Source organism: Schistocerca gregaria, chromosome 3 (genome assembly GCF_023897955.1).
Source record: "Schistocerca gregaria isolate iqSchGreg1 chromosome 3, iqSchGreg1.2, whole genome shotgun sequence".
NCBI lineage: Eukaryota > Metazoa > Arthropoda > Insecta > Orthoptera > Acrididae > Schistocerca > Schistocerca gregaria.
The window spans coordinates 525,687,197-525,713,715 of NC_064922.1; the positions used below are offsets into that span (position 1 = coordinate 525,687,197).

Consider the following 26,519-nt stretch of genomic DNA (forward strand, 5'->3'; position numbering starts at 1 on the left):
AGAGTGGCGCGTTTCGTCACAGGGTTATTTGGTAACCGTGATAGTGTTACGGAGATGTTTAGCAAACTCAAGAGGCAGACTCTGCAAGAGAGGCGCTCTGCATCACGGTGTAGCTTGCTCGCCAGGTTTCTAGAGGGTGCGTTTCTGGATGAGGTATCGAATATACTGCTTCCCCCTACTTATACCTTCCGTGGAGATCACGAATGTAAAATTAGAGAGATTCGAGCGCACACGGAGGCTTTCAGACAGTCGTTCTTCCCGCGAACCATACGCGACTGGAACAGAAAAGGGAGGTAATGACAGTGGCACGTAAAGTGCCCTCTGCCACACACCGTTGGGTGGCTTGCGGAGTATGAATGTAGATGTAGATGTAGATGTAGATGTAGAAGTCTTCACAGACCTTGTAAAAAAACAGACCCCTCATGCCTTATCTCTCCTGTTACCCACCATCTCCCAAAGTCCCACAACACAGCCACAGAGGAGCATTCCCCTTGTGACTCAGTACCATCCGGGACTGGAGTAACTGAATCACATTCTCCACAGAACAAATCCTAACAATTATTTACTTTAGATACTTCTTAATTAATGCATTCTCCACCAGGGTATCAAATACCTCAAGTCATGCACTGAAATGAAGAAAGTTCCACCCACAATCCTTCACACCCCTCCCTCAGCAATATTCTGCCGCCCACCAAACCTACACAATATCCTCGTCCATCCTGGAACAAAACCCTGCCCCCAACCCATTGCCACGTGGCTCATATCCTTGCAATAGATGTAAGTGCATGACCTGTCTCATACATCCTCCCACCACCACTTGCTACAGTCTGGTCACAAGCATCATCTGTCCCATCATTGGCAAAGCTACAGGTGAAACCATACACATGATCTACAAGCTAAGCTGCAACCAATGTGCTGCATTGTATGTGGGCATGACAACCAAGAAGCTGTTTGTCTGCATGAATGGCCAATGCAAAACTGTGGCCAAGAAACAGCTGGACCACACCATTGTTGAGCACAACGCCCAACACAAAGTTCTTTATTTCACTGACTGTTTCACAACCTGTGCCATCTGGATCCTTCCCACCAACACCAACTCTTCTGAATTGGGCAGCTGGTAACTCTTACTGTAATATACCATACATTCCCGTAACTCTCCTGGGCTCAACCTCTGTTAGTCATTGTCTTTACTCATTGAAAAACTTCCCTGTCCCCATTCCAGCACTGAATAGCCATCTATTTCACCAATGAACCCTCAGTCTTTCACCAATGCACCCGCAGTCTTTTTACTACTCTCCTTTGCCGCTACCCCCCGCCCTCCGTCTTACCTCCTAGCTGCATCTAGCTACCCTGCCCTCTCTCCACCTCATCTCATCCCTCTACACTCCCCCAAGCAGTGCTTTGCTGTCCCCTATCCCTAACCTGCTAATCCTCTCCCTTACCCCCACAACCCGTTTGCCTCTCCCATCATAAACTGCTGTTTGTAATCTGGGTTCAGAAGCCAGAGACTTGGTCATGTGTGTGTAAGTTATGTTTGCGCGAGTGTGTGGTTGCATGTGTATGTATGTTGTCTACTTTTGACGAAGGCCTTGCTAGCCAAAAGCTCACTTTCTGACAGTCTTTTTGTTGTGCCTATCTGCGACTCAGTATCTCCACTATATAGTGAGCAGTAACTATCCTTTTCATAATATGATTTGGTAAAAACATTTATTGTGTTTGTGTGTGTAGTTCTACAAAATACGACAATGCCAGATGAGGATAGGTGCCACAATAGTAACAGTAAGTAATCACAGAGAATGAAACTTCCTGGCAGATTAAAACTGTGTGCCAGATTGAGACTCGAACTCAGGACCTTTGCGTTTCGCGGGCAAGTGCTCTACCAACGACCTACCCAAGCACGACTCATGCCCTGTCCTCACAGCTTTAATTCTATCACTACCTTGTCTCCTATTTTCCAAACTTCACAGAAGCTCTCCTGTGAACCTTGCAGAACTAGCACTCCTGGAAGATAGCTCCATGGCTTAGCCATGTCTCTGCAATATGCTTTCTTCCAGGAGTGCTAGTTCTGCAAAGTTTGCAGGAGAGCTTCTGTGTAGTTTGGAAGGTAAGAGATGAGGTACTGGCAAAATTAAAGCTGTGAGGACGGAGCTTGAGTCATGTTTGGGTAGCTTGTAGCTAGAGCACTTGCCCGCGAAACGCAAAGGTCCCAAGTTCGAGTCTCGATCTGGCACACAGTTTTAATCTGCCACGAAGTTTCATATCAGTGCACACTCCGCTGTAGAGTGAAAATTTCGTTCTAATCACAGAGAATAATTGTGAAAAATTCTTGTACAACAAAATTATGTTCACGTATGAAGTGATGTTTTAAGTGCCCCTCTCTACAATTACACTTCCAGCCACGCCAACAAAGGTGGAAGACAAATTTGACTTCCTAATGACAAAGGGAGCTGAAGAGACACCAAAACATATCAGGCTGCAGCTGTACTCTATGCCGGAAGTGGCCTGAGTTCACATTCCTTTTAGCTGATACAGTGGACCACACAAACAAATCAAGAATATCCCTGGGGGACAGCTGAATGTTGAAGAAGACTAAAGAAGTCACCCAGATTGAACCAACACAGATGCAACATTTTAGGTACTGCCAAAAATGAATTATTGCATGATTCTCCACTTTATCTGTGGACTGGACCATTTTGTTTTGGCTCGTCTTAAACAAGTGCTACAGTACTGTGGTGTAGAAATTTCAATACTATGAATGCAGACGTGTTTTAGAGCAGATAAAAAACTAATTGTCTAACTTTATTTTTGAAGATGGTAACTACAACTTTACTACTACTCCTCATACTTCATATCCTTCAGCAGCTCGATGGAAAGAACCTTTTGAAACAATCAGAGCTTGTTATATTGTATTTGTGTGCGACTCAAAATTCACAATTTTTGCATTTGAAAAGGGTAAATAGATTCTTTCGTACGTCTCATCTAGTTACCACAAAATGCTGTGAAACAGGTATACTGAATATTTGTTAACTAACATGGTGACCTGATATTTGTACCTATATGAATCTTGAACACCACACAATACTCAATCTCTTGAGACGGTCTGGCGGGGTCTGTCTCCCAATCAAACATAAAAGCGACCCTGAAGTCCAAAGGAAGTTGAGCATGGTGTTTTTTTTCCACTTGAGCAAACAGAAACCATTCAATTTGGAAACTTAGAAACTGGAAAAGTATTTGTCGAGGGAGAATGTTTGACATTTCTGATCGCATCATGTGTTTATGTTATTTGATACGGAGATAAATTAAATCACAGAATCATTTTTAAGGGGGCAAGAGGCAAATATGCATTGGACACTGTGCCGGGGCAGACCATTTGTTGACATTTAGTTCACTCACAGGCAATTTAGATGACTGCCAAAATATACTACAATTAATACATACATTCACAGAAACTAAAATAGTAAACTATGAGGTGTGAGGAGAAAGATTATCACAGAGCATTATTTTTAAAGTACATAAAAATGATTAACTTCTAAATTTATGAAAAAAACTGATGTATGGGTTGTTATTAAAAAGAATCTGAGAATTTCAAAAGATTTTTGAGTGTACTAGTGTAGCGGCAGCTCACAAGAGCAGTTTCAACAGAGTACATGCTTGTACAAGTTCAGTCTGAATTGAATGTATAGGTGTGGTGTGGTTGAGACATGAAAAAATTCTGTTTGCACACATTTATGGATAATGCGTATTGCAATATTCTGGTTTGGTGAAACTGTGATGTGTTGCAAATTATACAGTTAAGTGAGAACACTTTCACAATTAAATATCTCAACTAGTATCCCTAAATACTGTTCATATTAATCAATCAAAATTGCTGCACAATGACTAGCCATCTATACCTTCTCAAATTTCCCATATGCACATCTAACTGCACAGACAAAAGCAAAGGAGATTCAGTGCGGTGAACTAGCTCACAGATAACACTGGTGATACTGAAGTGCCTACGTTGTTAAGAAGAATGATACTATGTTTCTTCATACATAATGTGTGTACACATACAAGCTGCACTGCAGGAAAAACAACAAACGGAAGTTTGGGTCTGGCCCTGAGTCATGCATGGGTAGCCAAATTGATTAAGGTGACCACTCACGTAAAACAGGAAAGTGTGAGCCCATGCAATACAAGTCTGCCAAATAGGTGCAGAAACATAAGCCTGGCTTACAGGAACATGCAGTTGTTATCTATAGGATCAGTTGTGCAGAGTGAGCTCAGATTTTCCCTGTTCCTTTCATTCATTGATTGTTCGGAAGTAATTCTTCACTTCAAAGTTAAGACTCTTATATCTGATTATATAATTGTCATAAAAATTCTTTGTTACCTGCAACATCTTCTGATAATAGATTAGTGCCCCATCAAAGTTTTTCACTGCTACTGATCCATCACCCATTATCTCATACAATTTCTTTCTGTTTACAAAATCAGTTTCTTCTAATACACGAAGTTTTTCTTCTGTCCGGCACAAAGCAATTGCTAATGGAAAAGACAGGGAAAAATGTTAACTCAGATGAAATAGAGGAAACTAAAATAATGTAAATGACATCACTTTCCATTTTGATCATCTACACCAACAAAGTACACATAGCATTTTTATAGAACACAGTCTTCAGAGGAAGAAAATCAATTGTAGTGAAGCTCACCTATTTTCAACAACCGCTCAACATTCTTTTGATCACTTTCATTAGGAGAATGCATTTTGTAAGCTTTTACCAAAGTCTGTTTTGCTGCCTGAAAATCACTCTGACTGAAGTAAACCTGGAATCAACAATTTTTTTGTAATTCCAATTTTTTCACATTATTTAGTTACGTTTAATCCATAGTAGTCAAATACTAACATTATACATTAAGTGTAATAATGTCTTCAAAATCAATCTTCATATGTTATACACCAGTGTTAAGGCAATAAAAAACACTTTAAATATAAGTTATAATACCAAAGATGTGCAAAGAGCCATCACAAAACACCAATAACAAATATCTACTGAAAGGGTTTAGATGAATTGGTGGAAAGCTTAATCAAAAGTGTCCCAGACGAGCATCAGCACATGTTGAAACTTTGTGTGAGAGGGAGAACACTCTCGCCAGTTTCTACTCACATCACCATTCTACTCTACATCACCATTATTTTAGTACATCCTTTGTCAAAAAATGCAGGATGGTTCAAAAAGAAAGAACTATTTCAGTCGTTTATTACAAACTGTGAAAGGCAGAACACAGTGTGCATGTCACTGGACAGAGGGCAGGTCAAAGTTCTACATTCACCCAAACACTCCACCATACACTCAATATGAGTTCCATGTGTTGCTAGAGAAACATCGCAACAGTGGTCCACCATTTCATTCAACACAAGAATCAATAGCTTCCAATAAAAAGCTCAGATCCTGAAGAGTAGCTGCCACAAGTGGGACAAAGATTCTGTCTTTTATGTGCCTCTAGAGAAAAAATTGCAAGGTGTGAGGTCTGGTGACTTAGGCGGCCAAAAACAATGAACAAAATCTTGTCCACCTCTTCCAATACAACACTGTGGGATGGTGGTGTTAAGATAATGCCGCATCTCAAGGTCAAAGTGGAGGGTGAGGGAGGGGAGGGGGCTTCCATGCATAAATGTGAAATCACTGGAATCTTCATGAAGTTGAGTAAACAACAAACTTTGCAGCATGTCCAGATAGAATTCTGTCACAGTTACCTCTGCAAAAAAGAAGGGTCAATAAACTCTGTGAACATAAACAGCACAAAACACATTCAGTTTCGGCAAGTTTCTTTCATGTTTGACAACACCACCATGATTTTGTGACTCGCAAAATTCTTACATTATGGCAGTTTACTTTCCCCAACAGATGAAAAGTTAATTCATCCAAAAACGTGAGTCATTTGGAACAAGTGTCCTCTGGCATATCCTGGGGAACTGAAATGCTAAATTTATACCTCTGGTTATGATCGCCACAGCACAACTGCTGCAGTAGCTGCAGCTTGTAAAGCTTCATACATAGGCATTGTTTTAGAAATGCCACACTGTTGTTTGAGAAAGTTCAAGTTCATGGCCTGCCCATCTTGTGTACTTCCAAAGGGCTCCATGGGAACACACCACCGATATGGTCGACAGATTCATCAGAAGTACGTGGCCAATAAGTCCTATTCACTTTGCATATGCAACTAGCTTCCCAGACTTATTTATGCCAGTCATCAATTCACTTATGCAGAGACAGCTTCTAGCTGAATTGATGGCACAATGTTTGATGCACTTGAAAAATGGACTGACTTCACGCAGATTCCAACACATAAAATGATTTCTCTTGTGATACAGTTAGCATGTTGTTACAAACAACAGTGTGGCTTTGTCAAAGCTTTGACCATCCTCTATTTAGTGACATGCACAATGTGTTTCTGTTTTTCATAACCTGTCAGTAATAAACAAGTGAAATCTGTTCTTTCTTTTTAAATTAATCTGTGTTATTGAATCATAGTAATAAAATCATGCCACTTGAATCTTGGACGACTTTCCTTGTATGCAAATTACTGTTCAAAATTCTTCCAACACGTAGACGATGATTTCAGTACACTACTTGGTTTCTCTGTGTGGGGGTTCACTACTGACCACATCTGAAGACTCTACATAAACGACTTCCATGCTTGCGCACACTCACAAATAAGTCATCATAAAACTCATTGGTGAGCCCAGAGATGCTCAACCTCCTGTTCTTGCACCTCCAGAGGTTGTATTTGTCCTTGTGTCAATCAAGATGCAGCAACCATTGCCCAACATCCTGGAACTCTCTAGATTTTCATGCTGGGATTCCTCACGCAAATGAAAACTCCACAGTAGGACAGCCAAAACAAAACTACAGCTTAAATCATATATATCATCTAAGACAGAAAACAAAATTGTAATAATGTTCAATTATTAACACTGTGCTTGTCTAAAACTAATTAATCATGTGCTAACTTCAATCTATCCAGTGTAATGGTTCAAGTGATAGCATAAGCTGCGGTGCTTACAGAATGTAAATATTTCTTTTGTGGCAGATAGTAGAGAAATCCTCTTCATCCTCAATTCTTTCCAACAGCATCAATCAATTTTAGTGTATTGATGAAAGTATGTTGTATTAGCAGAAGCACCACAGAATGTTCATAATCAACCTAAGCATAACCAGCCATGGTATAAAGGTGAATGTGTCCACATTAGCAGTGACGCATCAGAGAATGTCAGCTAAGCCTTACTCCCAAGCAAATTTTGTGTAAAAACTTGGAAAGAAATATAAGGGGTGATCAAAAAATTTCCGTGTGAGGATGTTACTGCAGCGTATATGTAACATAGTGCGATTCTGATGTCGGTATATAAGCACTGACATGAAGGCAAGGTATCAATGTGGGATTCATGCCTCAAATACTGCTGTAAATGCAGATACGTACATCAACTATGACAACATTATTACCAAATGTGTCCAAACAGGATCAATATGCTGTTACTCTTTTCTCAGATGCTGAAGGACAAACACTGGTAGACATCCATCGGAGAATGGAGACTGTATGGGCAGCAAGTGTGTTGAAAATCACTGTTGTCGAATGTTACACCAAGTTCCGTGCTGCTTCATGATAATACACATCCTCACATCTCAAATTCATAATGCAGAATTTATGCCAACTCATGTGGGACACACTCAAGCACGTGCCCTATAATGATAATCTCTTCACATGTGTTTCTCGTGCCTTTGGTCCCTTAGAAAGGGCCCTGAAGTGTTGATGATTCATGTCGGACAAGGATGTGCAGCAGGCACAGTGTTTTACCCAATTGGTATCTTCAAGCTGGAGCATCGTTGGGATAATTGCCTCAATGCTCACTGTGATTCTGCCTGATTGGCATACTGATTATAGGATATATGAACCCTTATAGCAATAACAACATCAGTCATAGTGACAACTGAATAGTAAATTTATGAAGTTATGTACAGCAAAATGCACATTAAGAGTACTGCCAACATTTTGCATACCATTTTTAGTAATGCACAGGAAATGGGCTTGTAATCAATTAAGAAATTTTAACCGTGAATTTGGCTATACCCTACAGAAAAAAGTGAACTGTTTGAAGCTGTTGAAAACAACTGTTTGAAGTTGTTGAAAACAGATACTATATACTATAATCATACTCACACATAAAACTGTAAACTGAGAATTTTTTTGTGGGAATCAAGTGTTACCATTGTTGGTGGTCAAGCCACATTCGGTGAGAATCCTGTTGGTCATGTCGAGGGAATGTGGACAAAGAGGGCACCAAGAACAAAATTGCAGACAGAAGTCTAATAAGGGGCATGTTAAGAGACGCGTTATAGAAATAATAACCAACTGTTAAACAATAATGGGGGGCTTCAACAAGCAGTGCGCCCAGTAAAATTTAGCATACCTAAAATGCGTACAGAGGCAGAATTTTGCTTAGTGGATGGAAACAAACATAAATCTTTACTGGACATCGGTTTGTAGGTGTTTGAGGACCTACATGGGGAAAAGGAAGTTGGGCCCACTACGATGTAGATTATTTGGAACAGGTGGGAGTGACATGCACTCACTAGAGTCAACGATACTGTATTTTCGGGCAGTGGGGGAACATTCTGGGAGTATATGGAAGTTTTGCCTCTTACAGGCAATGGGTACTATGTGATCTTAAGGTCAGACTTCTTACATGAACATCATGCTAAAATTGACCTTGTATGGCATATAACTGAACTCTGTGGGACATCATTCCATCTGAGAGAAACAATCAAAGCTCCACACTGCCACAAGGTTCATCTCTCTGGATAGGGGAACCTATACAACTGTGTGCAAGGCCTATAAGGATTCATTTATGGGAAAAATACAGCATGGTACAGTGAAACTACTACAGGTGAACTTAGGTGCTTTGCTGTTAACTGTTTTGTATATAGTTCAGCCACTAAAGGAAAATGAGGAACTAGATAAAGCATGGTGTTTTGTACACAGTAGTGTGGCGTGCATACAGGAATTTGTAGGTGAGCCAGTAACTTTGGAACCAAGGAGATGGACTTGTCTAAAGGGTCGACAGTCACCAATCTGCATAGTTTAGGGACAGATGATTTGGACAGAGTAAAGCATAAGCAAGCTGCCAGGTTAGCTGCATTGCAGGGAGAGATGAGACACCTGGAAGGAACAGATAAGTCAGCAAGGGAGCAGTTGCTCTTAGAGTTGGAGGAAACTGGTCTTTACAAGGGACACTGGTAACAGCTTGAAATCCCAACTGGGAATGAACTGTCTGTGTATCATAAACTGTACAGAATACCACATCACCACAATTGCAGATGAAAGAGTTCACTAATAAAAATTACGAAACAGTATTATTGAAGTAAGTACCAGTTCTTAGGGAGCACCAGTAATGATTGCTTCAAAAAAAAAAAAGTACAGATGACAATAAAGCCTATCAGTTTTGTTGTGGTTACAGTATCTTAATAGTCATACAACTACAGGTACTTATCTGGTCCCAAATAATCAGCTAGAAGTCGCACCAGAGGATTGGCCAAAAAATTTCTAGTTCCTTCAGCACATTACCAATACCAACAAATGTCATTTGGATTAAAGAATGCACCAGCCACATTTCAGTATCTGTTAGACAGAGCTTTGTGAGGATTACAGTCAAAGCACTGCATAGAATATTTGGATGACATAATTGTCTTTGTGAAGGACATGAAGCAATGTGCTACAGTTAAGAGAAGTGTTTAAGCAGATGCTTGCAGCACATGTAACACTCAGTAGAAAGAACTGTCACTTTACACTACATTAAATACAAAATTAGGGCATTTGAGTAATTGTGAAGAAGTCCAGACTGACCCCGACACTGCATAAGGAAAAGAAGATACACCCAGCATATTACTATAGAAAGTTTGTCCAAAATTTGTAGAGATAGGACAACCTTTCACTCACCTACTGAGTAAAGGAGTGAAGATTTATTGCTCACTGGAACACTAGGATGCTTTCAGTTAATTGGAAGATTTATTAACAATTGAACCAGTGTTGGTTTTACCAAATTATTATGCCTTGTTGCACATATAATCAAGCAATTGGATGTGCACTGCGTCAAAGTGGATCATCTGGCTGCCTATGCTTCACGTCAGTTGAATAAAGCAGAAGCAGGAAATGCCAAGCCTCATATATGGCACAGAATAATTTTGGTGTTATTTATACGGTAGGAAATTTAAAGTGATAATTGACTATGCAGGACTAAAATTACTATTACGTTTGAAAGTCCCACCAAGCAGGTTACAGCATTGGGCAGTAGGTTTGATTTTGACATAGTCCATCAACCACACAAGAAACATGAGAATGAAGATGACTTAAGTCAGAAAGTTAATGCAGTGCAACAGGTATGTTCTACCACTGAAAAGTGGCAGAAAACAGAAGCAGCTCAGGAAGACTGTAAGCTATTTGCAATTCAGCCATGATTCGTTGTGCACAATGAAGCATTAAGTAAGCAAACAATATTCCAACCTTGTGCTGTGGGTCTAGCAGCATTGCAGGCTGAAGTAATGAGACAGATGAATGATCATGTGCTGGAGGACATGGGGATCGAACAACTACGGAACAAAGTATAACCAAACAATATTGGCGGCAAATGCATAAGCAAGGTACAGAGCAATATGTAAAGAACTGTGTACCATATTCACACAATGAACTAAACTGGGTCAACAGCATATTCCACTGCAGATGTTACCTGAAGCTTGTAAATCATTTGAAATGATCGGTTTGGACATCTTTTGTCTTTTTGGGTAAATGCCAGCAAGGAAGCACTATGTACTAGACTACTATTCGTATTACATGGAAATCATGGCTATTCCAAATTAGCAACATACACAATGGCCAAGGGCACAGGGTTGTTGAAGTTTAGTGTTCTAGAGACATTAATTACACATCACAGCATTAACTTCATGCCAGAGTTAATAAAGCAACTTTATCATTTAATATGAACTTGAAAACTGGAGACAAGGTTATATCCACATGCAAATGGCAAGAGAGGAGAGAAAAAAAAGGGTTCATCAGACAATAGTGAAGAAGTTAAGTCATTATATCAAGAGTCATCATCATAATGATTGCCATATGCTATCACCCGACATGTTGGTGGCTTGTAATTTTTAGGTTCACGAGAATAAAAGACAAATACTGTATGAGGCAGTTTATGGTCAGAAAATGCCATCACCATTTGATGTAGTGAAGGCTAAGGTAGGTAAAAACGGAACTGGTTTGGAGTTTCACAAGAACTTTACGAAACAAATACAAAGACCCTGGAACAGCAGGAATGAACAGGGCAATGGAATGTTAAGTTACGTAAGTACCTTGTAGAGCAGTAGGTGCTGTCAACAAACCATTACATCTTGAAGAGAAAAACGAAAAAATTCTTTGCTCGTTATCAAAGTCCATAACAAGTAATCAAGACCACCTTGCCAGTGAATGTCAAACTGCAGCTTCTGACATGAACAACAGTTGTCTATGTTGGGCATATTAGAGCCTTCCCAGGCACACCAGAATCTTTATCATCATTACCAATGTTGGTCACAAAAAAAGGGGGAGGAGATAAGTAGGGGAAGAAAGCACTACAAGTTTAGTAGACCACTCCTGTGCAATCTACACATACATTTTCTTACACTTTACGGCATGCAGTTAAGCCGATATAAAGAAGAAGGTAGAGGGTTTGAGGCTTTTCTGCTGTATGTAACATCACCGGCGGAGACAGCCGCAAAGAGCATCATAATAATGGTGCTGCTGCCCTTCTGCAGTCATGTAAAGGTAATGTATTAAAAACTTTTGGGGTTTGTAAGGTGTATTTTTAAATATATGCCATTTCATGTATCACAGTAATGAGAATATATAAAGTGAATGATGCACAAATGATGAAGAGTTTTTGATTTATTTATAAGTACAGTACAGGTATGTTGTGAGACTTTACCAAATTCTTGAAGCATTAGGGTGGCTATACTACTGTATAATTGCTAACGAGTCAGGTGTTGACAGAGGACAAGTAACAATGTTAGTTTGCAAGAAGAATTTCATTCTTGTGGTGTGTTAACAGTTAATGGGGGATATAAAGTGGGATGTTTATTTGAACTGGTTCTAGTGAGTTGTTAGCATACTAATTTGGGGGTTTGTTTTTGTTTGGCAATGAAATTCAGATGACAGGAGATGGTGTTTGTCTATGTTGTTGTATGGATATAGTGTAAGAGATGTATAGCAAATGGGTATTTTCGGGTTGTAGGTTTAGATGAAATATTGGGAGAGGAAGTTAAGTAATTGTAGATAGACTGCAGCACTGATAAAATTTTGACACTCAAATGGTTTTGGTGTGCAGCGATTTTTGTGCATACTATGATGAAGAATATTCTGCTAGTTGTACCAGATAAGAAGTGCCGTGTGTTGATAACAAAATAGCTACAGCAAAGCCAAAGGGGGCAGAGTATGATATGCCCTTCCAGGATGGTGCAACTGTTGTGGAGAAGTGCAACATAAGCTATTTCTCGGGTGGACTGGCACAAGGGGATGTCCATGGAGCATTCTTGCAACACAACCATGCTTGGATAGGTCATTCAGTAGAGCACTTGCCTGAAAAAAGCAATGGTCCCAAGTCCAAGTCCCAGTCCAGCACACAGATTTAATCTGCCAGACAGTTTCAAATCAGTGCACACTTCACTGCAGAGTGAAAATTCAGCACAGAAACAATCCCCCAAACATTGGCTGATCCACCTCTCTGTAATATCATTTCTTCCAGGAATCCAAGATATGCAAAAGAGCTTTTGTGAAGTCTGGAAGGTAAGAGATTAAATACTGGCAGAAGTAAAAGTATGAGGACAGGTCGTGAGTCACACTTGGATAGCTCAACCGGTAGAGCACCATGCAGTTTTAATCTGCAAGAAAGTTCAAGATTGACCAATCCATTGATAAAACTAGTCAATTGTCCCAACACTAATCCTAACATTTACAAGATTCTGTCACTGTATCAACTCAAAATAATTTCTAAATAGCAAATCTCATAAGGCTGACCATCTATTAAGTACCCATGTGGATGACCTCGCACTTTTCTTTTTTTAGTGTCAATTGCCACTTTTCGCACCATACAGAAATTCTCTTTCGATCATTTTGTAATAAAATTGATCATCTGATGATTTCACTAGACGGTAAATTATAACATCATCTGCAAACAATCTAAGGGGATTGCTCAAATTATCACCTAGATCATTTATGTAAATCAGGAACAGCAGAGGGCCTATGACACTACCTTGCGGAACACCAGATATCACTTCTGTTCTACTCAATAATTTACCGTCTATCACTACGAATTGTAACCTGTCTGAGAGGTAATCGTGAATCCAGCAAAGGTTTTAATCGTAGGCACATACCAATCCAATGTGACTACTGTTGCAAAGGCCTGCTATGCAGTATGTTGACATCTCACGGCAGAGACAACTTTATTGCTTTGCAGTAGGATTTTCAATCAGGAAAATTGTATTCATTAATGAATCCATTAGGAAGGGAATGGGCTTTGTCCGACACCCACAGGCTGTTAACAAACTCGTGGTCATCATTTACCTTTTCAAGAATCTATTCTCTGAATTGTCACCACCTTAAGTGATCATTGGGTCACTTCCTGGATGACCTGCAATGTTTATGGATGATAAAATTAAGGTCAAAATTCTCTACGTGCAGCTGCCATACTATCACTGTTTTATGTTAACAGTCTTCTGTTGGTTCTTGGTAGAACAACAATATAATAAATGAAAAGCACCAGTTTGCTTTTGTTCTACAATATTATTTTTATTTCTGTTAACTGGTTTTCGGCTTACAAGGCCGTCTTCAGACATTTACTGAGTATTGTTACCAAAGAAGTTACAATTTTTGCAAACAACATTGGAAGAGAAGTAACACGTCTAGATTGAAGCAGAAACACACAGTAAGAAACATCTTTGACTGACTGGTGGTAATGCAATGAAAAAGTAAAAATTTAACAGTAAATAAATAAAAATGGAGTAGACAGGAAAAACTTGAACATAAAACAGGAACAGCACACTTACATAACAGTTTCCATTAATAAACAAAACTAATAAAATAAAATTAGTACTTGACAAGACTACATAAGAAGGTATAAAACATGGAGAGTGATACACAAAACAAAAGAAGAAGCAGTTATCAATGTAGCTACAGGATACATAAGGAACTTATGCAATATCAATAAGATAAACAGAAATAAATAAATGCAGGAAAATGGAGGTGTTTGAGGAAACATACCATAAAATGCAATCTTTGAGAGTTGGGTTGTTAAGAGGAAGAGACCAAATATTGAGGCCATCTCTCTCATCGGATTAGGGAAGAAGGGGAGAAGGGGGAAGGAAGTCGGCCATGCCCTTTCAGAGGAACCACACCGGCATTTGCCTGGGGCGATTTGGGGGAATCACGGAAAACCTAAATCAGGATGACCGGATGCGTGATTGAAACGTCGTCCTACCGAATGCGAGTCCAGTGTGCTAACCACTGTGCCACCTCGCTCGGTCTTTGAGAGCGTGGTGGTACAGCATTTTAACATTAACATTACATTAAAAGCAGTGGCTATGTAACAGTTTGCATTAAATAAATGAACAAATGAAACAACTACAAGAGGTGTTAAACATGGACAGTAATACAAGTACCAGTTAAACTTAAGATTAACTATTGAAACTACAGTCTATATGGAATACACCGACAACTTTGATAAAACAAGAACTTAATGTATACAGTAAAATGGAAATATGTAGGAACAGACAGTGCGGAAAGTAATGAACAGAGATGATTATATAAATTTTAGGAGAGGGGAAGTGTTCAGCTGTGTCTGGTCATTTAGGATTAGATCTAGACTGTGAGCAAGATGTTCTTTAATTTCCAGGGCTTCCAGAAGGTTGAGTTTATGGCCTTTGTTTGCTAAGTGAAGTGCATGAGGCACTGGCTGGTAGTTGTAAGGTTCACTCAGAACATGCTCATGAGCCTCACTCAGAGCATGCTCAGCAAATGCAGAGTCAGAATTCTGCAACCTCCAGCTGCGTTCATGTTCAGCTAGCCTAGTTGCTATGTCTCTGCTTGACTGATTGATGTAAAATTTGTCACAATCAGAACAGGTGATTTTCTATATCCACCTGTTGGCTAATAACTGGATTTAATCTTTGGGGCTGTTAAAAACACACTGGGCTGTTGTGTTCTTAACATAGTAGGAAAGCCTGTACTTGCAGGCTTTGAGTGCTTCGGCAACAATCTGTGATACCTCACCGAGAAATGGTAGTGTACACTATTTTTTGCAGACAGTGGATGGGGTAGCAGGTGGGGCATAGAGGAGGGGTATAATTTTCCATTTTTGTTTCCTGTGCAAAACGGGTCAATAAGAACCGGACTGTAGCCACTGACTGTGACAATAAATTTTATCGAATCTAACTCTGCTTTAAAATCATCTCTGGGCCTGAGGATGGATATGAGACGCTGTACCATTGAGTGCAATGCTGCATGTTTGTGAACTATGGGGTGTTGTGAGCAAGAAGGTATTACTGTGTCTGTAGTTGTAGTTTTTCTATAAATTTTGAAGTAATGTGTGTGCGTGTACTGAAGTCAGTGGTTAGATCTAAGAAGTTTATAAATTTGTTACCAATCTCCATTGTGAACTGAATATTTTTATGTTGACTCTTTAGGTTTTTCAAAAATGTGTTCAGTTGTCTTGTAGTTCCAGTCCACATACACAGGACATCATCTACATATCTAAACCAGTATTTGATATTTGCAATCAACGGTTCTGCTTTTAGAAAATTTTGTTCAAAATTGTCCATAAATATTTCAGCCAACAGTGAACTAAGAGGGGAACCCATAGCTAAGCCATCTAATTGTTTATACAGAGTCCCTTGGAACTGGAAATAGTTCTGTGCCAAGTATGTCTGTGTGGCGAGTCTCAATTCATTCAATTCCATAGGATTGGCATAACACTAGTGCACCAGCTCTGTCAGAATATCAATGCATTCCACCACTGGTATGTTGGAAAACAAGCTGCAGGCATCAAATGACACTATTTTATCTCTGTGTGAGACAGATATATCTTTTAATTTATTTACTATGTCAATGGAATTTGAAATACCGTGCTTTGGTTTGAATTTAGTCTTGCTCTTAATTAGGACATCCAGTTCACAAGGTAATTTGTAAGATGGAGCAGTGAATGATGATATAACTGGATGAATAGGGACATCTTGTTTCTGCAGTTTAGGAAGCCCATACATTCTTGGTTCATGTTAGTTAACAGTTTAGCTTCAAACTCAAGAATATGGTTTTGCATGAATTGATTGCATATTTAACATCCTCTTTGAATAATTTAGTAGGGTCTTTAGGAAGGACTTGAGAGCCTGTGGTATTCAGGAAAACATTAACTTTATCGACATAATCACATTTGCTCTAAAATACAATACTGTTGCCTTTATCAGAACAAAAGCAAACTGGTGCTTTTCATTTATCATCACAATTTTGTAGAAGTTTTGATGGCAACAGCACATTGTGAACACTATAAGAACCCATGTTACATAAAGAGCAAGATGGTGTGAAATGGTTTCTATATGTTACCCAGGGTTAACAATTGCCTAGGGCTACCAACACAAATTTCATAATTTCCCATTTCTCTGAATCTCACTAAGTGAAAAACTGCATTTATAACTGCAAAATATACACAATATAGCTCTTCATGTTTGTGTAATCAATTTATACTTCTTGTCTGCTCCTAAAAATCTACTTACCTCAGCTTTAGAAAGAAGTGCATCACAGCTGAGCAATGCTTTGTCTGGTAAACGATCAGCAATATCAAGAGCAAGATTAAGTAAAGTGAGGGCTCTTGATCGGTTATTCTGACGAACTAGAAGTGATGCCAATGAACAATAACAACGGTACAAGTCTTCATACAAATCGTTCTGTTTGTTGATGGCAATGGCCTGTGAAAAAGTTTCAAGAACAAAATATAAATTCATTTCAAGGATGAGAAAGTATTTTATGCACAATCCATCACTAATTATGGATGTAGTCTGCAGCTGTGACATGACATTCTCAATTATAATAATGCAGTATAGATAGTAGAGTTATAATTAGAAAAAAATATGGAGAGGGATTAAACCAACAAACAATTCTAAATGCAGCAAAATATTTTTTTAGTCTTTCCTGAATACCAACAAATGTGGACATTTCAGAGTTTACTCTTCATATTAACATATCTAAATTAAAATAAATAGATTTAGATCCAACTATTTTTAATAATTGTTTACTGCAATATTTTCTCTAAAAGTAATTCATTAATGGATTTACATTCCCCTTTGACTACCTTGTACTCTTATTGTTTTGAGTGGTCTGTTATGTGTATCTGTCTTTGCTGGTGTGTCATTCATCAAAGTTTCTCGCCTGCATTTACATTTCGTGGGGAGCAGTTGGCACCTGGTGCAAATGTGAAAGCTAAGTAATGTTAAATTTGTTTGTGCATTGTAGTGGGTTATTATTTTTAACCATATTTCTTGTGAAATTCTTGTAGAGAAACTTTCATATAGTTCATTTACTGTGCAGGATTAAATTTTCGCCAAGGCTACCAGTGGACAGGTAAAACACTCATTTTAAATATTGTGAAAAGGACAGATAGCTAGTCGCTGCAAAGATGACACACTGATTTGCAGGCAGGCACAAGAAATGACCTTCAGAAAAGAATACACATGCACATTCACACAAGTAAGCATACCTTACACACACATGAGCGCTGTCTCCGGGCACTACAGCCAGAATGCGTGTTTAAGATATGCTTGCTTGCTTGCTTGTGTGTGTGTGTGTGTGTGTGTGTGTGTTTTCTTTTCTGAAGAAGGCTAAGGCTCAACAACTGTAAAAGGTTTACATGTGCGAGCAGTGTGAACTCTGTTGTAGGTTCACAAGTAGTGGGTTACCGTGTGAGATTTATGGGAAGTGTTTTCATAGGGGGTGGGGGGGGTGGGGGGGGGGGGGGAATGCAGTGGGCATTTTATGGAGATCCTCTCCTGGAATTGCACAATATGAAGCAAAACTAATTTAATGGAGCTGAAGCAGCATATTTGTGTCCTTCAGGTACAGTTAGAAAACAAACAGCTAGACAGGATGATAAGGGAGAAGGGGACTGGGGAATGGGAACTGACAGCTGGTAAGAAGGTTGCTAAGAGATGAATATACAGTAAAACCTCACTTTTACCTTCTCAGAATTAATGTTTGTGGAAGTCCAAGGTTGTGATGCCTTGGTTAAGACACAAGTGCGGCATCTTAGAACTACACTACTGGCCATTAAAATTGCTACACCAAGAAGAAATGCAGAGGATAAACGGGTATTCATTGGACAAATATATACTAGAACTGACACATGATTACATTTTCATGCAATTTGAGTGCATAGATCCTGAGAAATCAGTACCCAGAACAACCACCTCTGGCCGTAATAATGGCCTTGATATGTCTGGGCATTGAGTCAAACAGAGCTTGGATGGTGTGTACAGGTACAGCTGCCCATGCAGCTTAAACACGATACCAGTTCCTCAAGAGTAGTGACTGGCGTATTGTGACGAGCCAGTTGCTCAGCCACCATTGACCACACGCTTTCAATTGGTGAGAGATCTGGGGAATGTGCTGGCCAGGGCAGCAGTTGAACATTTTCTGTATCCAGAAAGGCCCGTACAAGACCTGCAACATGCGGTCGTGCATTATCCTGCCGAAATGTAGGGTTTTGCAGGGATCGAATGAAGGGTAGGGGCACGGTTCGTAACACATCTGAAATGTAACGTCCACTGTTCAAAGTGCCGTCAATGCGAACAAGAGGTGACCAAGACGTGTAACCCATGGCACCCAATACTATCACGCTGGGTGATACGCCAGTATGGCGGTGACGAATACATGCTTCCAATGTGCATTCACTGCAATTTCGCCAAACACGAATGCAACCAACACTGTACCTGTCTTGGCTTTCTTTTTTAATCATGTACTTTTTTTTGAAATGAATATATCTGTGTGTGTGTGTGTGTGTGTGTGTGTGTGTGTGTGTGTGTGTGTGTGTGTGACCTTTTGGGGAACTGAATGTAAATGTTAAGGTCATTGTTTTATTAAGTTTTCATTTCCCTGGGTACTAATGTGATACCAAGTAAACTGTAAATCAAATAGTAAATACAATAAGCCGAATTGTTAAATTGTTTGTCACACAGATCCTTCGTGTTGTACCTGTTGGATTGAAGCATAGGTATTTGCATAAAATTCTGCATCACTTTTCTGGCACACAAACTTGAACTAAAAATTTAGATGTTCTAATAATTACATGGTATCTCATTATAGGAAGTGAAACTTAGTGATAAGCAATTAATTCTCAAGGTACTCCAACAAATTTCCCTGCTTCTGCAATGTGTGTTGCTGAAATTATTGACTTCCATAACTGTGATAGTTAAATGTAAAGCTTACGTGTCTTTGAACATAGCTATTTTCAGAGCCATTTACAGTTTCCTATGTTTTTAATAGTGTGATGTGGGTCGGTGTGACAGTGTACTAAAGTCTTACTTGAATGATTGGGGACGTACATATTTAGGAAATTCTCTTGAGATTGTTGTTGTTATTGTTCTTAAGTTAAAAAAAAATTAACTGTTGAAAGCTTGCAACTCAATTTTCTTAATTGGTTTGATGATCCGTTACACACAAAATGTCATATAAATATTTCGGTCACAAATGATGTTCAACTCTTCCTTGGGCCTAGGTCCCACCCCTCTTAGACAAACTCGCACAGTAGCTCTGTACTATTTTGGTAGCAAGAGCATTGTTGTCTTTGGGTGTAGGGGATTTGTACAGTATTGGACATCATTTGTAAAAGTTTTCTTTGCACAAATGACTTTTGTGACTAGGCAAGACAGTTGCTTATTTTTTGGGAGGGGGGGGGGGGGGGGGGGCGCGTGCGTTTGGTGTTATAGGTCTATTGCCTTCTGAATGAAGTCTCGAGCTGTGATTGGAGTGGGGTGTTTGAGAAAGGAACAGCTTCAGTATGAATGCAAGATGCCAAACCTTTCAGATGATAGGAACGTTTTTGAGCGTGACTGCGGGCACGGACAGGTATTCCGGTGCAGGTTAACAGTGGAGCTATTTGGACACCTAAGCATTGCCATGCAGCACCGCACCGTTTCCCTGTCCAAACTCGAGGAAAGCTAGAACCTCTTAAAAGATAAGTGTTCCTTCGTATCATCGGATTTATCGAATGCAGGCCCAAATTTTGCACTGGCTGCGAAGGATAGAGAACCTAGTCTCGGTTGTTACCGAATCCAAATTCAACCCGTATCAAGCAACTGCACAGCAAAATGATTAGCTTACAAATTAGTTTGAGTACTTACGAGTGGGGAAGCAGCCACGATGGTAGGGAATTAGAATTCGAGGTTGTCGAAAAGGAGGCAGTTCTTCCGGGATCCTTAGGTTGGGAGGTGGAGGATGCACGAATGCCCTTCGCTAATTTAGCTAATCCTTGTTTCAGGTGTTGTGTGGGGTTTGCCTCTTTTAGTAAAAAATGTACTATTAGAGGAAACTGCTAATGTTGCGGTCAGCCTGGCCTTCTTGCCTGACAATGCCAGGCTGATGTTAAATGGGTTCTGAACGGTTGACATCAGGGGAGAGACAATGAGGGGTTTCCTCTGCCAACTCCCCTTTTAGTGTATGAATGTTAAGAATCAGCCATTGTGCGCCTTGCTCGATTCAGGTAGTAGTGTTTCCATGATGAACCTGTGGTGATATGTTAGGTACTGCCCCATTTGTAAGTTTCTGGATTTGCATTCAGTGGATTTTTCTTGCTGTTAATGGTGAAGCCTTTCCTGTATTGGGGAGTATGTGCATCCTTTGTCATGTTAGTGGTTTTTCTTGGCCCCTAAAGGTTTTGGTCAGAAAGGGTCTGAATACTGATTTTTTATTGGGCTGTGATTTTGTCAGTAAGGCAGGGCTTGTGCTGAATTATGCACTTAAGAGGGTGTACTTTGGTTTCTGTATGGATTTGGAGTTTCTTTTGTATCATCATCCTAGGCAAGTGGCAATGTGTAGCAACCACAGTAGCATGATCAAGATAGGAGATTTGGAGGTGGGGCATTTGGAACCTGTACAAGCTCAGGCTCTCCTAAGATATTGCTTTGCTTTCCTGCAGTACTAACCGACAAACTGGGTGCTACCAATTGTATAGAGTATAAGATTTTGTTGTTCGATCAGGTTCTGGTTAGGCAGTCGCCTTGTCAATTGTCAACTCCTAGAATGAAAATATTGTGGGACTTGGTGAGTAAGATGCTCACAGAGGGTGTTATATGACTGTCCACCTTGCCATATGCCTCATCAATATGTCTGAATCTGAAGAAAAATGGAGGGGGATTTAGGGCAGTTGTTGATTATTGAGTTCTTAACCACAAGGTGATCTTTGTGTCTGCACCCCTCCCCGAGTTGCATTGATGTTTCTTGCAGTTTCCAGGGGTCATTTTTTGGTCACTGACCTTAACCAGGTGTGTTGTCAAATTCCCTTTGCTGAAGAATCCAAGCCAGTCACTGCCTTCTGCTCTGATTGGAACCTATATGAGCTTAACTGGGTTCCATTTGGGTTGCCCACCAGACCAGTGGTTCTATAAAGATTACTACATTCAGTGCTATGCAATATTAATTTTAAAAATGTGTCTACAATTGAAAATTCCTGGCTGATTAAAACTGTGTGCTGGACCGAGACTCAAACTCGGGACCTTTGCCTTTCGCGGGCAAGTGCTCTACCAACTGAACTACCCAAGCATGACTCACAGCCCGTCCCATTGATGGGGAGGCTTGCGTGCCTCAACGATACAGATAGCCGTACCGTAGGTGCAACCACAACAGAGGGGTATCTGTTGAGAGGCCAGACAAACATGTGCTTCCTGAAGAGAGGCAGCATCCTTTTCAGTAGTTGCAGGGGCAACAGTCTGGATGATTGACTGATCTGGCCTTGTATCACTAACCAAAATGGCCTTGCTGTGCTAGTACTGCGAACGGCTGAAAGCAAGGGGAAACTACAGCCGTAAATTTTCCCAAGGGCCTGCAGCTTTACTGTATGATTAAATGATGATGGCGTCCTCTTGGGTAAAATATTCTGGAGGTAAAATAGTCCTCCATTCAGATCTCCGGGCGGGGGACTACTCAGAAGGACGTTGTTATCAGGAGAAAGAAAACTGACGTTCTACGGATCGGAGTGTGGAATGTAAGATCCCTTAATCAGGCAGGGAAATGGATAGGTTAAAGTTATATATAGCGGGAATTAGTGAAGTTTGGTGGCAGGAGGAACAAGACTTTTGGTCATGTGAATACAGGGTTATAAATACAAAATCAAATAGGGGTAATGCAGGAGTAGGTTTAATAATGAATAAAAAAAATAGGAGTGCGGGTAAGCTGTTACAAACAGCATAATGAACGCATTATTGTGGCCAAGATAGACACGAAGCCCACGCATACTACAGTAGTACAAGTTTATATGCCAACTAGCTCTGAAGATAATGAAGAAATTGATGAAATGTATGATGAGATAAAAGAAATTATTCAGGTAGTGAAGGGAGACGAAAATTTAATAGTCATTGGTGACTGGAATTCGAGAGTAGGAAAAGGGAGAGAAGGAACCGTAGTAGGTGAATATGGATTGGGGGTAAGAAATGAAAGAGGAAGCTGCCTGATAGAATTTTGCACAGAGCATAAATTAATCATAGCTAACATTTGGTTCAAGAATCATGAAAGAAGGTTGTATACATGGAAGAACCCTGGAGATACTAAAAGGTATCAGTTGGATTATATAATGGTAAGACAGAGATTTAGGAACCAGGTTTTAAATTGTAAGACACTTCCAGGGGCATATGTGGACTCCGACCACAATATATTGGTTATCAATTAGAGATTAAAACTGAAGAACTCGCAAAAAGGTGGGAATTTAAGGAGATGGGACCTGGATAAACTGAAAGAACCAGAGGTTGTACAGAGTTTCAGGGAGAGCATAAGGGAACAATTGACAGGAATGGGGGAAAGAAGTACAGTAGAAGAAGAATGGGTAGCTTTGAGGGGTGAAATAGTGAAGACAGCAGAGGATCAAATAGGTAATAAGACGAGGGCTAGTAGAAACCCTTGGGTAACAGAAGAAATATTGAATTCAATTGATGAAAGGAGAAAATATAAAAATGCAGTAAATGAAGCAGGCAAAAGGAATACAAACATCTCAAAAATGAGATCGACAGGACGTGCAAAATGGCTAAGCAGGGATGGCTAGAGGACAAATGTAAGGATGTAAAGGCTTATCTCACTAGGGGTAAGATAGATAATACCTACAGGAAAGAGACCTTTGGAGAAAGGAGAAGCACTTGCATGAATATCAAGAGTTCAGATGGAAACCCAGTTATAAGCAAAGAAGGGAAAGGAGAAAGGTGGAAGGAGTATATAGAGGGTCTATACAAGGGCAATGTACTTGAGGACAATATTATGGAAGTGGGAGAGGATGTAGATGAAGATGAAATGGGAGATATGATACTGCGTGAAGAGTTTGACAGAGCACTGAAAGACCTGAGTCGAAACAAGGCCCCGGGAGTAGACAACATTCCATTAGAACTATTGATAGCCTTGGGAGAGCCAGCCCTAACAAAAGTCTAACATCTGGTGAGCAAGATGTATGAGACAGGCGAAATACCCTCAGACTTCAAGAAGAATATAATAATTCCAATCCCAAAGAAAACAGGTGTTGACAGATGTGAAAATTACTGAACTATCAGTTTAATAAGTTACAGCTGCAAAATACTAATGCAAATTCTTTACAGACGAATGGAAAAACTAGTAGAAGCCGACCTCGGGGAAGATCAGTTTGGATTCCGTAGAAATGTTGGAACACGTGAGGCAATACTGACCCTACGACTTATCTTAGAAGAAAGATTAAGGAAAGGCAAACCTACGTTTCTAGCATTTGTAGACTTAGAGAAAGCTTTCGACAATGTTGATTGGAATACTCTCTTTCAAATTCTGAAGGTGGCAGGGGTAAAATAAAGGGAGCAAAAGACTATTTACAATTTGTACAGAAACCAGATGGCAGTTGTAAGAGTCGAGGTTGTGTGAAAGGGAAGCAGTGATTGGGAAGGAAGTGAGACAGGGTTGTAGCCTATCCCCAATGTTATTCAATCTGTATATTGAGCAAGCAGTGAAGGAAACAAAAGAAAAATTCGGAGTAGGTATTAAAATAGACGGAGAAGAAATAAAAACTTTGAGGTTTGCCAATGACATCGTAATTCTGCCAGAGATAGCAAAGGACTTCGAAGAGCAGTTGAACGGAATGGACAGTGTCTTGAAAGGAGGATATAAATGAACATCAACAAAAGCAAAATGAGGATAATGGAATGTAGTCGAATTACGTCGGGTGATGCTGAGGGAATTAGATTAGGAAATGAGACACTTAAAGTAGTAAAGGAGTTTTGCTACTTGGGTAGCAAAATAACTGATGATGGTCGAAGTAGAGAGGATATCAAATGTAGACTGGCAATGGCAAGGAAAGCGTTTCTGAAGAAGAGAAATTTGTTAACATTGAGTATAGATTTAAATGTCAGGGAGGCATTCTTGAAAGTATTTGTATGGAGTGTAGCCATGTATGGAAGTGAAATGTGGACGATAAATAGTTTAGACAAGAAGAGAATAGAAGCTTTCGAAATGTGGTGCTACAGATGAGTGTGTAAGGATATGGTGTTATGGGCGCTCAACAATGTAGTCTTTAGCGCCCGAACTGAAACAACAATTGACAAGTGTCACTAAAATGCAGCAAGTGCAAAAATAGGGCTAAAATTAAAGGTGAAAGGCTACATAGGCAGTTTGCACGTCAACAGTTGCAAAGTGGAAAGCAGCACATAAAGAGGATAACTGCAAGAGAATGTAGGGGAAAGAGTTAAAATGAAACACATAGCACATGTTTGGAACTGGCCTATTACAAGAAAAAAAGTTGTGGTAAGCCACTTGGCAACACACTAAAAATTCCAACCTAAAATTTTAGGCTGAAGCCCAGAAACATCACAGTACCTTAAAACTTTCTTGACACTCGCCTTGTCATTGGCTAAAATCGAGGGTAGATCCCCACTAATATTAACTTCTGCCCTGACAGAACGATATAAATCACACTCAACTAAAATGTGGTGTACAGTGATTCGTACGCCACAGGCATCACACAGCGGGGGTTCCTGTCGCCATAGTAAGAAGGCATGCGTAAGAGGACAGTGCCCTATGCGAAGACGTGTAAGGGTCACTTCGTCACGCCTAGGTGACCGGCAGGAGGAACACCACGGCTGGATGGTGGGTTTCACCAACTGCAGCTTATTTTCCCTCACCACCAGCCATTCCTCCTCCCACAATTGCATATACTTCCGCCGCAGCACAGAAACAACACCTTGCAAAGGAATAGAACATTGTGTCACCTCCGGTAATCTGCAGGCATCCTTGGCAGCTCTATCAGCTTGTTCATTTCCCCGTATGCCCACAGGCCCTGGCACCCAGCAAAAGGACACTTGCTTGCCCTGTCGTTGGAGGATGTACAGTTGGTCGTAAATCAGCTGTTCCAACTTCTCTGCTGGGTACAGGTTCTGCAGTGACTGCAATGCACTCAGTGAGTCAGAGCAAACTAGGAAGTTTTTGCCCGGAGTACACCGTATCTGCTCCAATGCCTTCAGGATCACATGAAGTTCTGCGGAAAAAACAGTGTATTCCTGGGGAAGGTGAATCCTGATGACACGTTCGGGGAACACTACTGAGCAGCCAAGAAAATCCCCCTGTCAGGATCCATCAGTGTATACTACTGTAAAATCATGATGCCTATCTAAAATGTTAAAAAATAAAGATTTGAAAGTAAAATCTGATGTACTGTCTTTCTGAAAATTTGCCAAATCTAACATCAGTCTGGGCCTCTGGAGGAGCCAAGATGGGTATCTGCTCCAACCTTGACGTGAAACATTAAAACCGGCCACACCCATCTCTAAAATGCAATCCTTTGCACGAATCCCATAGGGCCTTGTTGCTCGTTACCGGTTGCGAAAAAGCCTTTCCAGTGGAGGCCGAGCAACAGTGTGGTATGCAGACGTGTATGGTGTGGATAATGTTTGATGGGCCTGGCACACCATTAGTAGACGCCGCCGGAGGTGAAGTGGCGGTTCACCTGCCTCTGCACACAGGCTCGGTATGGGGCTCGTTCTGAACGCCCCAGTGGCCAACCGAATCCCCTCACGGTGCACCACATCCAACAGCTTCATATAAGTGGACCTTGCAGACCCATACACCGTGCATCCATAATCAAGCCGGGACCTCACGAAGGCTCTGTAAAACCGGAGCAGACAAGTCCTGTCTGCTCCCCATGTGAGATGACTAAGACATTTTAAAATAGACATCACCTTAAGAGACCGTTTTTTTAGTTCCTT

General features: G+C 40.3%; 1 protein-coding gene across 3 annotated transcripts in view; it reads right to left on the reverse strand.

Moving 5' to 3' along the window:
- Positions 1-26,519, reverse strand: part of LOC126354008 (tonsoku-like protein) — a 277,353-nt gene that overhangs the window by 194,253 nt on the left and 56,581 nt on the right. For all 3 annotated transcript variants that reach the window (XM_050003320.1, XM_050003321.1, XM_050003322.1), the window contains 3 exons: positions 16,827-17,018; positions 4,692-4,806; positions 4,373-4,524 (listed from right to left, as the gene is read on the reverse strand). In XM_050003320.1, the coding sequence (XP_049859277.1) occupies positions 4,373-4,524; positions 4,692-4,806; positions 16,827-17,018 (459 nt within the window). The remainder of the gene's footprint in view (positions 1-4,372; positions 4,525-4,691; positions 4,807-16,826; positions 17,019-26,519) is intronic.